Source organism: Dipodomys merriami, unplaced genomic scaffold (assembly GCF_024711535.1).
Source record: "Dipodomys merriami isolate MVZ:Mamm:240054 unplaced genomic scaffold, mDipMer1.0.p SCAF_81, whole genome shotgun sequence".
NCBI classification, from domain to species: domain Eukaryota; kingdom Metazoa; phylum Chordata; class Mammalia; order Rodentia; family Heteromyidae; genus Dipodomys; species Dipodomys merriami.
The window spans coordinates 780501-797316 of record NW_027206413.1 but is presented as its reverse complement, the minus strand read 5'-3'; the positions used below and the strand labels follow the sequence as shown (position 1 = coordinate 797316).

The window sequence follows — 16816 nt, the reverse complement described above, 5'->3', positions numbered from 1 at the left end:
TTTACTTAAATATGTAATGTCTGAAATAATGGATTCACATTTTTTTAAAGAGCACCAGAAGTGTCACCAGCACAGCCAAAACCTGGGGTAACAGCTCCCCCAGAAGTAGCTCCTGCTCCCAAATCATGGGCCAGTAACAAGCAAGGTGGGCAAGGAGATGGTAAGTGGCCATTAGCTGGGGAATATGGTCAGGTCTGATAGTTACTGAACAGCCATGCAGAAGATTAGGTGTGAAAAGCATTGTCAACAGATCTATTCAGATCTTTTTTTAAAAAATTATCTTTAGTTGTATAAAGGGATTTCACTTCAACATTCAGATTATTAAAATGGACCCTTTAAAAATCTGAGGTAATTAAATTTTTTTTAAGAGGCATGCATGATCCAGTGATACTGCTTAAAAAGGGAGTCTTTAAAGGTCTTTCTTCATCCCTACGCAGCAAGAGAAAGTCTGTACTGTCAATATTTTGAAACATACATATTTGTAGCCATACATTGTACTGATTACTCAAAACTCATTTCTGTCTGTTTCAAATACTTTGTCATGAGAGGAAGAGCTAATAGTGAACACACTTGCCTCCAAGCAATTGTGGACTTGCAAAACAGAAACTCAGTAAAGTAGAATTCTGTGAAAGAGCAAGTCTAAGCACTAAGCTAGTAAAATTAGCAATATAAAGACATATAAAAACCAGTACATAAGTGGGGGTGAATAGTTAATAGTGAAGTACAAGTAGTTACTCAGTGGTAGGTTAAAGACATTTCCAACTGCCAGTACAAGGCTGTTTTCAGTAATAACAATTTAATTGTTACTGTTTTCTATTTGTTTCCTTTTTGTTGTTTTTTTCTCAGTCCTGGGACCTATGAACTGTCCCTGGGCTCCTTTTGCTCAAGGCTAGCACTGCCATTTGAGCCATAGCACCACTCCAAGCTTTTCTGTGATTAATTGGAGTCTTAAAGACTTTCTTGCCTAGGCTGGCTTTGAACAACAATTCTCAGATATCAAGCTCCTGAGTAGCTAGGATTGCAGGCATGAGAGCCACTGTTGCTCAGTTGGTTCAATTTTAATAAAGGAATTGGTTTTGGCTTGTGCTGTATTGTCAGAGAGTCATAATAAAAGAGGAAAAGGGCAGAATTCTACTTACATGGCAGATCTTCATGAATGAGTCCTTTAGGATATACCTGGCAGGCTCTTTAGGTTTTTATCTCTTCATGGCTGTTCAATAACTTTGCAAAAGATTTGAGGAGATAAATTTTTTATGGATATGAACAGTATTGAAATAAGGAATAATTTATAAGAAAGATGAAAGAAACTATCCTGGGAGGGCTGTTTGAACTACTATTAGTATAAAAGTTATCTTTAATGTGTTTTTTAACAAATCTAGGTATCCAGGTGAATAGCCAGTTTCAGCAGGAATTTCCTAGCCTGCAAGCAGCTGGAGACCAAGAAAAAAAAGAAAAGGAAGCAAATGATGACAACTATGGACCTGGACCCAGTTTACGACCACCAAGTAAGCGTATGCTTTCTACCTACCTATGAAAACTGCACAACAAAATCGTACTGTTTTATCTTGGATGTACTTTCTAAATGTTCTTGGATTATGTGACCTGCCTAGTGTGAAAACACAGACTACCACTGTACTATTGTTATTTTTTTTTGCTGCATGAAACATTTTGTGATACATTTTTCCTATTGCATCTTGGGATCATGAATTCAAGAGCAATTTATGGGTTATGGCTAATGGATTCTTACAGGCCACAATAAAGCTGGGAGCTAAAGCTGTCTTGGATTGGGGTGTACTTCCTGGATCCCTTGCACAGCTTTTGGCTGAGGCTGTTCACAACACAGCTTCCTTAAAATATGTGAAGAGAAACAGGCTTTCTGAACCCCAAAAGAACCCCCCACTGTTTTTGAAAGGGACACACACTGTTACTTCCGCTGTAATTCTGCAGGTTTGCAGACCGACCCTGGTCTACTGTGAGGAGGCCACACAGAGTAAGTGTGAGGTAGAGGCCGGTTAAGCCATCGAGGAGGAGGCTGGCCACCATATGGGGTCTCTTGGCTTAATACCACATAGTGATTGTACTTGGTTAAGCCAGAGGTTACTAAATTTGGGCACCTGGGCACATGGTGATTAGCAGAACTGAATGAAATAGATGAGAGCACTGCCACCACTGGTGGGTGAGAAATTCTCACCTCTTCCTTAGAAAGCTCAGCTGACCCCGTCACACAGGTCAGATGAGAACCGTGATTTTAGGATGCACGGTCATAGATTGGAATGTGGAGTGCACTGAGTTTTAGTCTCTGTTTTGGAAGACACTACTCTAGACTACCTAAATATTAGCCTTAGTAGAGTTCATTAAATAACTAGCCCTCCTCCTTCACTGTACTGCTTTGCTTATTTTCTTGAAATGTGCTTAAGTTGCTTTCAGTGTTCATGTTCAAATATTTCCTTAGTCCTTTTTTTTTTCTTTCCACACCAGATGTTGCTTGTTGGAGAGATGGTGGTAAGTCTGCCGGCCCATCTGACCAGGATGAAAAGCTTCTTAACCAGGATGAAAACCCAGCTATATCATCAGAACAAAATGACATCCTCAAGGTTGTGGAAAAGAGAATAGCTTGCGGTCCTCCCCAGGCCAAACTCAATGGGCAGCAGCCTGCCCTTGCTTCCCAGTACAGAGCTATGATGCCTCCTTACGTAAGTATGTTAGTCTATGGTATTAGGAGAGAATTGGAATGGGGATAGGTTTAAGGCTATCTAACTGAAAATTAACATTTAAAAAAATAGTAAGCATAGTAAAAAATTGCACGTGTATATCAACTGAAATCACAGGTTGTTTCACTTCATATTACATTGAACATTTCTTCAAAACGTAATTGATCCCGCATGTATAGACTATTTTAGGACTTAATAAAACAGCATGTAGCACAAATGTTTATTTTTGAAAAGTTTTATGGTTAGTAGAGTTTTAGTACAATTATTTTTGAATTACATATTTTAGATAATGAGTGTAAAACATTTCTCTGAGAAGAAATCTTGCAGGACTAACATTGCCAAAGGGATGTGTTTTATGGCACAAAAAAGAGCCAAGAGTATTTGCTTTAATTTGAACGTTGGGTTTTGTTTTGTCAATGTGCATGTGTTTGTTTTCAGTGTATTGCTATATAGCCCAGGGTAGCTAGCCTTGAACTTAGAACCCTTATACCTCAGCTTCCTGAGTGCTGTGTGTGTGCTGCTACGCCTGTATAAATTTTTAAGATCATCGTTAGTTGTACAAAAGGGTTTCAATTCAGCATGCCAGTTTATAAGTACAGTGTATCTTGATCAATGTCAATCCTTTTAATTGCTTCCCCACCCACCCCTCATACTAAACAAAGTTTAAACAGCTACAAAAAGAGTGAATTTTCCTTCCATCATTTTAGACTACTAAAAAAAAAAAAGATGTTATTTTGTCGCTACCGCCTCGGCCGGTAATGACGACGCGACACCGGACTCTTCTCTCCGCAGTTTATTCAGGACCTTTTAGTAATCTTCTGACCCCAACCCCGGGGAGAATTCCCCACAGCCTTAAATACCCGCTGGGTAGCCAACCCTGATACGCCACGTGGGAACCGCCAATAGGTTCAGGTGCACAGAAGCAAGCCAGATTCTTTGCCTTAGCCATATCAGGAGTTGTTTACCACGAGAGCACTCGCCATCGGGAAGGCGGAGGGCGGAAGCCGGCGCCATCTTCCAGGTGCGGCCTCTCGCAGCTCTCTACATTATTTCATCTACTAGTAGTTTGCATTGTATTTTTAAAGGTTTTTCAGGGACAAATACATAATATTAACACATCTATAAAGCAAATAATTCCTCACCATCAGATTTGAAACTTTTTGTACTGCAAGAGGAAAGACATTAGAACTAAAAAGTTCCTGCACAGCTAAGGATGTAGTTCCCAACCAGTTGGGAAAGGATCTTTATCAGCAATGCATCAGACAAAGGCCTAATATTTAATATATACAAGGCGCTCAAGAAATTAACCCCTCCCAGACTTAATAAACCAATCACAAATGGACAAGGGAGCTAAGGAGAGACTGCTCAGAAGAAGGTGTAAGAATGGCAAAGAAACACCTGAGCAAATGCTCATCCCTGGCCATAAAGGAAATGCAAATCAGAACAACCCTGAGATGCTGTCTCATCCAAGTAAGATTGGACAACATTGTGAATTCAGACAACAACAAATGCTGGCGGGGATGTGGGGGGAAGGGAACCCAGGGAACCCTGCTGCTGGTGAGAATGTAAACTAGTACAACCACTCTACCCTGAGCATCACGAGCCAGGATATGATAAGGACACCTGCACATCCATGTTAACTGCTGTACTATTCACAACATCCAAGATATGGAAACAGCTCAGCTGCCCCCCACAAGAGAGTGGATCAGAAAAATGTGGTGCTTGTACATAATGGAATTTTATACAGCCATTAGAAAGAATAGAATAAGGTCATTTGCAGGGAAATGGGTAGAACTAGAACAAATCATGTTTGATGAGGTAAGCCAATACCAAAGAGATACAGCACGTAATTTTTTTATATTTATGTAAAATAATATGTATACTGAAACAGACTCATGGAAACAAAAGACTTTGTTTTTTCTTTGTCTGATGATTCTGTATTCTTTACCTTATATATGGTGTATTTACATGTATATCTATGGGAGCAGGTGAGGATTAGCATAGAACTCAAAAAAGGGTGAAAAAAGTGGCAATGGAAAGTACTGGACATTGATGAAAGTGAACTGTACAGCTCAAGGGAGAAGAAGGGAGAGAATAGGGGAACAGATGACACTGCAAAGGAAGTGTACTTTCTACTTGACCCATTCAACCCCTCTGTACATCACCTCTATAATAACAGTAAGTTTTTAAAAGAAAATATGTAAGGACAGATAAAATGGCTCAAGCCTAAAACCCTAGTACTTAGGAGGCCGTGGTCCTGTAAATGGCTTGGTTTGGGGTGGGAGGTTGTCTATACCTAGTAAATAAAATATGGAATTAGTGATAAAAAATAGTATTAATGTTATGATTTTACACCTAGTCAAATTGAAAATATTTGGCAAGTAAGTGATAAAATGTATTTTTTTTCTTCATTCAGATGTTTCAGCAGTACCCAAGAATGGCATATCCTCCTCTCCATGGTCCCATGCGTTTCCCACCCTCTTTATCTGAAACAAACAAGTAAGACTATGAAAAGAAAACAGCAGATGTCTAGAAGAGTCACATGTGCTCATGAAACTTTCTGAATGCTGTATGGATTGAGGATTTATTTTGTGTTCTCATGAGTATAGTTGCTGTTCATACCTTACAGTGATAAAGCCTCAATGTTTAAGAAGTGGAATTGTTAAAGAACTTTGTTGTCAGGCACTAGTAGTGGCTTAAGCCTGTAATCCCCAGGTACTTGAGAGGCCGAGGTTGTTTAGACCGAGTTCCAGACCTACCTAGGCCAGGAGAAGAAAAGCTCATTGGACACCTTCTCAAGGAAGAGATGCAGTGTGGCAAGAGCCTGCTGTCTTAGCTTCCAAGCCTATCATAGGTGGATTGTGTCCAGAACAGGAAGAGAGGCCCTATTTCAGAAATCACAGATTAAAAACTCAGGGCTGGAGGTGTGGCTCTATGATAAGAATGCATGTCTAGCAAGTATTAGGACCAGAGTGCAAAACCCAAGTATTGTAAAAAATAATAATAATTCTGCCTAAAATTGACAACACATTTTTTTCTCCCTTTTACTTTCCATGATATTAATCCCTGTTCCCTTTCCCTCTTCTTCCTTCCCTCCCTCCCTTTCTCCTGAGCTTATTTTGGTGGTGTGGAGGTAGTATTTAACAGGATGTGGTTTGAGCTCAGCTGACACTCATTTGAACCACGCTTCCATCCCTGGTTGTGTCTGGTTAGTTATTTTTAGGGATAATAGTCCTACCTAGGCTGGCTTTGAACTTTGATTATCTAGATCTCAGTCTCTTAGAATTACAGGCATGAGCACCAATACCCTCCTTGAACATTTTTTTCTTTTTCTTTTTTTTTTTCTTTTTGCTAGGCCTGGAGCTTTAATTCCGGGCCAGGGCACTGTTCCTGAGCTATTATTCTTTTTGTTCTTGTTTTTGCTTAAGGCTGTTGCTCTACCACTTAAGCCACAGTCAGTCCCATTTCTGGCTTTTTGGTGATTAGTTGGAAACAAGATGCCTAGGCTGGCTTTGAACCTCAGTCCTTAGAGTAGACAGGATTACAATTAACTGAGCCACCGGTGCCCTGTGTTGAAAATTTCCTTAATATGGTAGTTTTCTTTATTACGGTTTTATATTTTGAAATTTAGTTTAATGTTAGCCTTTACCATATTTCATATTTGAGTCTATAAGAGTTTTTAAAACTTTCCAGCTATTATAACAATTGTGCATTATTACATTTGTGTGCCAATACTAATTAAACACTAATTTCCTATCTTAAACGTGCACCTAGTTTTGTATCATTAAAACTTGACCTTTTTCCACCATGCCCTCTCTCATTCATTAGAGGACCTCGAGGAAGGGGCCCTCCCCCTTCATGGGCCTCGGAGCCTGAGCGCCCATCCATCCTCAGTGCATCAGAACTGAAGGAACTTGATAAGTTTGATAACCTAGATGCTGAAGCTGATGAAGGTTGGGCAGGTAAGATGCAAAATTAGTTAAGTGTTTGAGGTTGTTTACTTTAAGCAGTCTGTCTGAGTTTGCCTTGATTTGACAGGTGCTCAGATGGAAGTAGATTACACAGAACAGCTGAATTTCAGTGATGATGATGAACAAGGAAGTAGCAGTCCTAAAGAGATCAGCAGGTAACTTGTGATATTTTCTACTAGTACCAATTTGAAGTTCACAGAAGAACAACTTCTGAGTTGTTTTTCAAGGAGTTTTTACGGCACTTAGGAAAGTAATAACTCATATTGTGCAGCTAACGAAATAATTGAGGTGGAATTTGCATAGGAAGGGACAGTTTATAAAGGATATTTGGGTGCTTGACATTTGACTAGAGATGTTTTGATATAAGGTATCAGGGACCATTTTAGATTTTTACTTGGATGACCCCGTATTTGAAAAACTGGAAAAAAATTCCTTGGGTTTACATAGCTGCTTCAAACTTCTTGATTTTTTTTATTTAAACATTCAAACTGACTACTGGATAGACACATAACATTGTTACAAAACAATTGCAGAGCATAATAGTGCTCTGTAAAAGTCTTTCCTTGATTTTATTAAACTTAGCATTAGGGTGTTAGAGGAGCTTTGTATTTTCTGCCTTTTTAAAAAAAATAAAAAGAATAAAAAATATGGGTTATGTATCATAAAGGTTGGGAGTTAGATTTTTTTGTTTTTTTGTGTGTTTTGTTTTTATTGCCAACCCTGGGGCTTGAATTCTGGGCCTGGGTATTACCCCCAAGCTTCTTTTTGCTCAAGGCTAATGCTCTACCACTAGAGCTATAGCACTACTTACGGCTTGTTCAGAGTAGTTTATTAGGGATAAGAGTTTCGTGGACTTTACTGCTTGGGGCTGACTTCAAACAGCAATTCTCAGATGTCAGCCTCCTGAATTGCTAGAATTAACAGGTGTGAGCCACTGGCACCCAGCAAGTTGAGCTTTTAAACTATTCAAGGAGTTTATACTGGTATAGTTACTCAGATATGGCATTGTGATTTGTTCAGATTTATAAAAACTATAATTTGGTTTATGTTTTCTCACTAAATCAATAAATTGAAATGCAGTTAATATTAAATGATGGGCTTATATTCTTTTGTAGCAGGTTTGAGTAATGTCACTAAGCCATACTCAGCTCATTCTTTTGATATATTTTTGCCCCCAGAGCCATACAGAAACTGTTGTTTTTCCTAGAAAAATCATATTTGCTTATATCATCCTTCACTTTCTTATTTCTTATATTTTTTCATTTTTCAGTGAAGATCAAACTTCAAAAGTCTCTGAAAATACTGAAAACCAGAAAGAAGCAGAAGAAGTTCGCAATACTAAATCACCTTCCCAGACACCTGCTCAACCACCAGTGACAAAAGGACCCTATGCGAAAGGACCTACGTTTAGTCAGGTCTGCTGAGCTCATACAAATCTTTCATCATTACTGATAATGTGGGTGAATTAGTTTTGGGATGGGGACTTTAAAATGGGAACTTCATCTTTTTTGTAAGTTTCCTGGATCTCTGATTTATTACACTAAATAGTGGCTAACATGACCAAGCAAAAGCTAAAGTTTACCTTTTTTTTTTTTTTCCTTCTTCTTAGGTATGTCTAAATGGAAGGATAATACTGTTTTTCTAAAGTAAAAGTAAACATTTATCAATTACTGAATATATTTTACTATCTAGTTGGGTCTATGTATGAGGTGGTATGCTGTCTTTGTAGATAAATAACACCTACTGACAATGCTTGTCAAAGAAAGAAGTCTGGATCATTGTTGGGGAAGTATGGGGAACAAGTATATTTGATTCTATTTATGTTATTGTAAATGTTAATGGGAACTAGAAATGAAGGGTACCTTCAAGAGTTCACTTAACTCTCCTTAAGGAATCACAACATAGTTGGTCTATATTTGTTGAATTTGTGCAGAACAAGTATTTCTCTTTTTGGGAAGCTAAAAGAAGGTAGCTGACAGTCTCAAAGGATAAAGAACAGCTAATAAGCATGAGTATATTTAATGCACTATGATATATAGTAAGGCTGAGTTCACAGTGTGATGTCTTAAAGATTATAAGTTCAGGCAAAGGCTTTGCAAAGACTTAATACTTGAGCCAGTTCTTAAAACAGTAATTGCCCATTAAACAAAAGTAAGAGTGTGGTTTCAAGTTCTAGGAAGAAAAAAGAGGTAAGGAAGTCAAATTTAAGAAATACTGAGCCGGGCACCGGTGGCTCACACCTGTCATCCTAGCTACTCAGGAGACTGAGATCTGAGGATCACGGTTCAAAGCCAGCCCGGGCAGAAAAGTCTGTGAGACTCTTATTTCCAATAACCCACTAGAAAACCAGAAGTGGTGCTGTGGTTCAAGCAGTAGAGCGCTCACCTTGAGCTGAATTGCTGAGGGATAGCACCCAGGCCCAGAGTTCAAGCCCCACAACCAACAAAAAAGAAAAAAGAAAAAAAAAAATACTGAGTAGTAAGCTATATAAGAACCATTTGTTGGAGCTGAATTATGTAAATGAATGGTATTCAAAGGCATTAAGTTTGGTTAGTATGTGCAAGGGTCTGAGTTCATTCCCAGCAATGTCAAAGAACAAGAGGATGCTGTAAGAAGAGTTTGGATTTTATTCCAAAGGCATTGATGATCATTGAAGAATGAACTAAGGAATCCTATCAAAGGAGGATTTTTCACATACTACTAAAGTTTTTGTCTTATATAACATTAATATAATCAGGAATGAGGGTTTCTTCATGGAAGAATGGAGAACTGCATCTTGAACTTTTTGCAAGTTTAATCAAGTAAATATTCCATATATTATATCTAGGTCTCATAAAGAGAAAAGGATAGATGGATTTTACTGTGTTGTCATTGAAATTCTGTCTTTATAATAGGAACGAGGACCATCTTCACACCTACCACCACCTCCAAAATTGCTTGCACAGCAGGTAAGTTTTTTAGAAGTCTTGTTATGTTATTTATATTATGTTTTAGATAATAGTTTTAAATATACTTTTCTTGATATTTCAGTCTAAACATAGATCTGTCTCCACCCATGTTGATTTCTTCTTGGTGTTAATAGCCCTTCTTTCTCCATCTTTTTAATTTATCTGATTCCTCCACACTGTTGCATGCTGACCTTCCTAGGCACATGTGCTGCTATCCTGAATATTTTGCACCTACTAAAGTGCTCACACTCCTAAATATCCTCGATCTGTCCATTTTTTCTTCATACTTTTCCATACCTGTGACGCCCAGTAATGGTCAGAATTCCTCATTCTCATCTAAAATCTGAATGTTCTAGCATCCACCTCCAGATCGGCAGCCAGTGTCTGGAAGACCAGGCTCCTTTCCTCCCAAGCAGCAAGTACCTGATGAAGATGAGATATGGAAGCAAAGGCGAAAACAACAGTCAGAAGTTTCTGCAGCAGTGGAGCGTGCTCGTAAACGGCGTGAAGAAGAAGAGCGCAGAATGGAGGAGCAGAGAAAGGCGGCTTGCGCAGAGAAGCTGAAGCGCTTAGATGAGAAGCGTGCCATTGTGCAGAAGCAACCTTCTCCAGAGGAGATGCAGAGGGAAAAAGAACGAGAACGTGAGAAAGAACTTGAAAAAGAACAAGAACAGGAGCGGGAGCGGGAAAAGGAGAGACAGCAGGAAAAGGAGAAAGAGCTAGAGAAAGAGCAGGAAAAACAGAGAGAAATGGAGAAGGAAAGAAAGCAAGAAAAAGAGAAAGAATTAGAACAACTGAGGGAAAAGGAGAAAGAACTACAAAAGATTAAAGAACAGGAAAAGGAGAGTGAATTGAAGACGGAAAGGGAGAAGCTGGAGGAAAAAATTGAACCCAAGGAATCTCCTTTAGAGCCTGTGGCAGAAAAACAAGAAAGTGAAAACAGCTGTAATAAAGGTACTGTTGCTAATTCATTGTTCTAGATTTGTTTGATAGAATTGAAAAAAGGCCTTGTGCAAACTAGACAAATGCTTTACCATTGAATTGTATCCACCCTATCTTGTTCATTCTTACATAAACCTTATAAATGTATAATTAGTTCAATCATGGGTATTTGTATCTTGTTCATATAAACAGGTGACTGTTTTGAGGTACCATTTGTAGTACTAAAAGGATTATAGCCATCTATTCTAATTTTATATATAAATACCGTGTTTCTTGAAATTATGAAATGAGCTTCAGTTTTATTTTGTCTGCAGATATAATTGGTTTCATAGTCTAATGTGGTTTTTTTTTTCTCTGACATTTACCTTACAAAATTTTATTTACTGACTTTGATTCATACCTTTAAAACTGAACTGGAATAGCCCTTCATAAAAATGCTCCCTTCTCAGCCAGACGCCTGTCATCCTAGCGACTCAGGAGGCTGAGATCTGAGGATCACAGTTCAAAACCAATCCGGGCAGGAAAGTCTGTGAGACTCTTATCTCCAATAAACCACTAGAAAACCAGAAGTGGTGCTGTGGCTCAAGCAGTAGAGCGCTCGCCTTGAGCCAGAGAGATGAGAGACAGTGCCCAGGCTCAGAGTTCAAACTCCATGACTGACAAAATGTTGCATTTTCATAATTAAGTGACTATACCAGTTTAAATTTGGCTTTTTCCTACATTAAATTCACCAGCTTCCAAGCTGTAGCTTATTATGCTATTAAGACTGTAATTTTTAACTTTTAAAAAAATTATTCTTGTTAAAAGTCTTAAGAAAATGAAAATGTAGTACAAAACCATTACTAATTTGTAGTGGAGCTAATTTCTAATGAGTGGCTTGAGATAGAATAAAAATAAAATTTCCGTTACTTGATTTCATTTGTATTTGGAGGGGGCAGTACTGGGGTTTGGACTTAAGGCTTCAGACTTGCTAAGCATTTACTCTGCCACTAAACTAGAGTCTTGAATTTCCCCTTCATCTCCCTCTCTCCTCATCCTCCAGCCTGGTTTGGATTGAAATCCTATTTCCTACCATAAATACAATGATACCCAGCTTTTTTTTTGTTTTGTTTTTGAATAATATTGACTCAGACTGGCCTCAAACTATAATCTTCCATTCTCTACTTCCCAAGTATCTGGCATTATAAGCATGGCTGCTAGTGCCCAACCCATAATATTTTTGGAAATACTTTGATATTAATATTAGCTTATATATTATTTATATGATTAAGTCTATAAATGCATAAGAAAATTGTTCACAACACCAAAAAAAGCAAAATGTAATGTAGCACAACAGAGATTAGTAACATTGTTATACTTGAATGTTCATAAATTCTATAATCATCCTTTAGGAATCTGATTTAATAGTGAGAAGACTGAATTAAAAAATAGGAAAGTAATTGTAAAGCTGCCACTGAATACATGTATTAACATTGATGAGTTTGATTTTTGAATGGTAACAATATCTAAAATCATTTTAATTGTCTCTTTAATAATCTTTATTCATTAGCATTGTACTATCACTTATCTCTGTACTAGGATTTGAGCATAGCATTTGGGGGGGGGGAATGGGTCAGTTGTGGGTCTTGAACTCTGTCTGGGCTTGGGTGCCGTCCCTGAACTCTTCAGCTCAAGGAGAACACTACCACTTGAACCACAGCACCACTTTGGTTTTCTGGTGGTTTATTGGAGATAAAGAGTCTCCCAGACTTTCCTGCCCATGCTGGCTTTGAACTGTGATCCTTCCTGGGTAGTTGGGATTACAGGCATGGTGCCCAGCTAAGATTAGCACTTTTTAGGCAGTTACTCTGTCACTTTAGCTTTGCCTCCAAATGTGTTCTCTCGTTGCAGTTTAAATTTAGCTAGCTTTCCATTGAGGGGCACCTATTCAATTTTTAATTATAGCACCTATATTACTATATATTTTATCATTCATGATAGTAAATATAATACAAAAAAGATAAATGTATTTGATTCTTGACAACATTTTTACATTGGCAAAAAAAATTTCCTTTTAACATTCATCACTAGTCATCTGAGAAAAGAATTTGTAACATATTTCTGTAATTGTTGATATATGACATTCTCTAGAATTACCACTAATTTTCATTACCATAAAAACCTTAATGTGGAAGTGGCGCTGTAGCTCAAGCGGTAGAGGGCTCGCCTTGAGCTGAAATGCTGAGGGACAGTGCTCAGGCCCAGAGTTCAAGCCCCATGACAGACAAAAACAAAAACCTGTAATGTGTGTGCATATGCATGTGTCTGTGATTCTTTTAGTACATAGTAATTGACTGAGTGAATACTAATTATGAATAATTCTTTTGTTGGAAAGTAGCTAGCTGGCACTGTTGCCTTCATATTTAAGCTCAGTAAGGTGTTTTTTTTAATAGATAATAGTTATTTAATCCAGTAAGTATGTTAATGAATCAATGCGCTCTATTCTTAAGTATTTATAAGCCAGTTTTCATATAGGTCCTACTAAGATTGACATTAAATATTTCCTTGATATTTATGGAAATTAATGGAAAATAGAAACAATATTTGTGCAACAAAGTATTTTGCACTGTGGTCTCTCACAATCAAGTTTTGGGGAAATCTAAGGTTTTAATAACACTATCTTAGGACTTCCAATTTAGAATATAAAGAGATGTTTTGAAGTGTTGTAGATGTTTCTTATTACATTTCCTTGTACTTCAGTCTGGTCATTAATACGTTTGACAGTTCTTTTACCTTTTCCTCATACAGAAGGGGAGCCAGTTTTCACTAGACAAGACAGCAATCGCAGTGAAAAGGAGACCACTCAAGTAGCACACGAATCAGAACCAGAATCGGGGTCTCAACCCCGTCCTGCTGTATTATCTGGTTATTTCAAACAGTTTCAGAAGTCATTACCACCAAGATTCCAAAGGCAGCAGGTAATGATGCAAAAAGGGTTTTAACATGAATATGTGAGATTGTTTCATGGTCTCTGTCTAATTTATAGATACTGTCTTTTGACTTTTCAGAATGATTCTATAGTGTAAGATCAAATTTTGTTACTTGTTCTTTTGGTCTTTTCACCTGGCCAACTTTCATCATTGTCTTTTCCCTCATGGATTCAAAAAAGGCCATTATTTGTGATGTAGTTGATTTTATTGATTCATGACGTGTGACTCGAATCCTAACACATGAGGTCTTGTTCATTCAGGAACAAATGAAGCAGCAGCAATGGCAGCAGCAGCAGCAGCAGCAGCAGCAACAGCAGGGTGTACTTCCACAAACCGTCCCTTCACAGCCGTCGGGTGGTGCTGGTCCTCCGCCACCACACAGACCTCTTTACCAGCCCTTGCAACCTCACCCCCAGCATTTGGCCTCCATGGGTTTTGATCCGAGGTGGCTGATGATGCAGTCCTACATGGATCCTCGGATGATGTCTGGAAGACCTGCTATGGACATACCACCCATTCATCCTGGTCAGTCCGGACTGCCAAACCTTCCTTGCGGTTTGTTTCCCTCCCCCCTCATTTAGTCTCAATTTTAGAGTTGTAATCTAATAAGAGTTTAAATAGGAACTCTAGGTTTTCATAATATAAATCTCAGCCCAGAAAAACACACACACACACAAACAATCCAGGTAACTTACATCAACTGTGTGGCAAAACCAAAATATTTCCTTTTGTTTTATGAATATTCTTTAAATTTTTAAATGACAGTTATTCCATGTCTTCTAAATGCCTGCCGTTGGTTAAAATGGTTTTATTTTAAATCTCTTTCTCTCAGTGGTGCTGAGATTTGAGCTCTGAGACATTTCTTTAGTAATTCATTATTTAAATGTTACCTATTTTTACAGGGGAGGGAGAGCCGTCAGTTCCCAGCTTTATACCATCTTTTTAAATCCTTGTATTGTTTACTATTCTAACACTGAATTTATTTGTGTTAGTCAAAATAATTAGTGCCTTTATGAAATCCATTAGAATAAATCCAAATCATCAATTATCAAAATGATACTGAGGAAAACAAAGTGTCATAAGAAGCTGATCAGTAATCACAACTTGAACCAGCACAAGATGACTCACATGTAATCCTAGCACTCTGGGAGATGAAGCAGGAGTTTGTGGCCAGACTAGGTTACATAGCAAGACACTGTTTTTGCTCCCATCCCCACCACAGTCCTCCTAAAAAAGAATTTGCTATAGCAAATAGTTTTCTCTGGAAAATTATCCTGTTGCTATAATTCTGATGTTTTGTATTAACATGCTTACAATTACAGTGTGTGGATTTTATCTGTTGTTGTTTTTTGTTTGTTTTGTTTTTTTGTTTTGTTTTTTGTTTTTTTTTATGCTACGGAGGAATTGAACCCAGGGCTTCATGCATGCTAGGCCAACACTCTACCACTAAGCACATTCCCAGCCCATTAGTATCTGTTTTTATGCCTATTCCCCCCCCTTGGAAGTAGACTGTTATTTTGGTTTCAGTATTTTCAGAGCAATAGCAAAATCAAATTCCCATAACAGTTTGTTGTTTTGTTTTTGGTGTCAGTCCTGGGGCTTGACCTCAGAGTCTAGGCTCTGTCCCTGAGCCTTTATGCTCAAGACTACCACTTAAGCCACAGCTCCACTTCAAGCTTTTTGCTGGTTGAGACAAGAGTCTCAGGGACTGTCCTGCACAAGCTTGCTTTGAACTGTGATCCTCACATCTTGGCCTCCTGAGTCACTCTAGAATTATAGGCATGAGTTTCTGATTCCTAGCCCAGAACAGCTTTTATATAATTTCTCAACAACCTTCAGTATTACTCAAAATAACAACAACAAAAAAAAAACCTAAAAAAAAAAATTCCAAGTAATTAATGATGCATGTTTTGTCTTCAATTCTGATTTATCTCTCTGTAAACCTGTGTTACAGGAATGATTCCTACTAAGCCATTAATGAGAAGAGACCAGATAGAAGGATCACCAAACAGTTCTGAATCATTTGAACATATAGCTCGATCTGCAAGAGATCATGCAATTTCCCTTTCTGAGCCTCGTATGATGTGGGGGTCAGAACCCTATCCTCACACTGAGCCTCAGCCTGCAACTACTCCAAAGGCTCCTGAAGAACCTGAAGATCCAAGGTTACAAATTATTGAGATTATTAAAGAAAATCATATTAGTGGACTAAATGGAATATTGTGGCTAAAAGGAAAGCTGTGCTGTCCTAAAAGATTATTCTGAGCCATACCATTTAGTTTCTTCGCTTTGTCTTTGGGCATATTTTCTTCATTCCTTCCTCTGTCCTTTTTAAAATTTCAGATGAAACCTTTTTTTATTAATTAGATCGGGAAATTTAGCATTAAATGTTCAGACCAAACTGAAACATATTGTAGATTATGTATAAAGAAGTTTATTTGTATCTACCATGCTTATTCAACCTGGCTATAGTGTTGATACAGTTCTTCTGGTAGAAAGAAATGGTAGAAATTTAATGGTCAGTATCTTAAGAAAAATTACTGAAACCACAAGTTAAGGAGATGTGCTAATTTATGAAGTTGTTTTGTACTTACAGAAACAATTGATGGTAACCTATAGTAAGCTATAACAATATAATTGTTCTTTTGTGGAGTCTTTTTTTAAGTATAATATTTTATAATGAGTTGTAATTAATTGGGAGAGTTAAATTCTAGGTGGAAACTAGTCTTTTTTGGTAAGGTTTACAGTTTTTTACTAGATTTTATTATCTTTAAATAGTTCCATGAAGGGGTTGTCATTCAACATGTCAGTTTATGAGTATAATGCATTGTGATTGATAAGTTTTTAAAACCCCACATAATTTTAGGTCTAACTTGTGAGTTTCCAATATAGTATTGCAAGTATAAGGCCAGTGTTCTATAACAGAGCTTTGTAACATTATCTTTCATTATTGAAATTTTATAACATTGGAATAAAATAAGAAATAGCATCATCACCATTTTCACCTATCTTCAGCCCCTGGTGTATTTTTTTTTTTTCTCCTCCTGTGCTATAATTGAATATTCCCTATTATAGCGGGGTCATCTGGTAGTTGTCTTTAGTAGTATATGACAGGGATGTTCTGAGGGTTTGAACTCAAGGCCTGGGTGCCATCTCTGAGCTTTTTAGCTCAAAGCTAACACTCTACCACTTGAGTCACATTTTTGGTTGTTTAATTGGAGACAAGACTCTCAAGGACTTTCCAGTCCTAGCTTACTTCAATCCTTGATCCTCAG

At 37.8% G+C, this 16816-nt stretch overlaps 1 protein-coding gene across 16 annotated transcripts in view; it reads left to right on the top strand.

Moving 5' to 3' along the window:
- LOC138819658 (protein PRRC2C-like) overlaps positions 1-16816 on the top strand; it is a 75452-nt gene that overhangs the window by 20934 nt on the left and 37702 nt on the right. For 14 of the 16 annotated variants that reach the window (XM_070011142.1, XM_070011138.1, XM_070011133.1 and 11 more), the window contains exons 4-15: positions 51-160; positions 1380-1505; positions 2479-2693; positions 5128-5210; positions 6540-6673; positions 6750-6837; positions 7953-8097; positions 9577-9630; positions 9987-10584; positions 13360-13529; positions 13802-14066; positions 15496-15706. In XM_070011142.1, the coding sequence (XP_069867243.1) occupies positions 51-160; positions 1380-1505; positions 2479-2693; positions 5128-5210; positions 6540-6673; positions 6750-6837; positions 7953-8097; positions 9577-9630; positions 9987-10584; positions 13360-13529; positions 13802-14066; positions 15496-15706 (2199 nt within the window). The remainder of the gene's footprint in view (positions 1-50; positions 161-1379; positions 1506-2478; positions 2694-5127; positions 5211-6539; positions 6674-6749; positions 6838-7952; positions 8098-9576; positions 9631-9986; positions 10585-13359; positions 13530-13801; positions 14067-15495; positions 15707-16816) is intronic. The other 2 variants (XM_070011139.1, XM_070011136.1) reach the window with 1 other exon arrangement.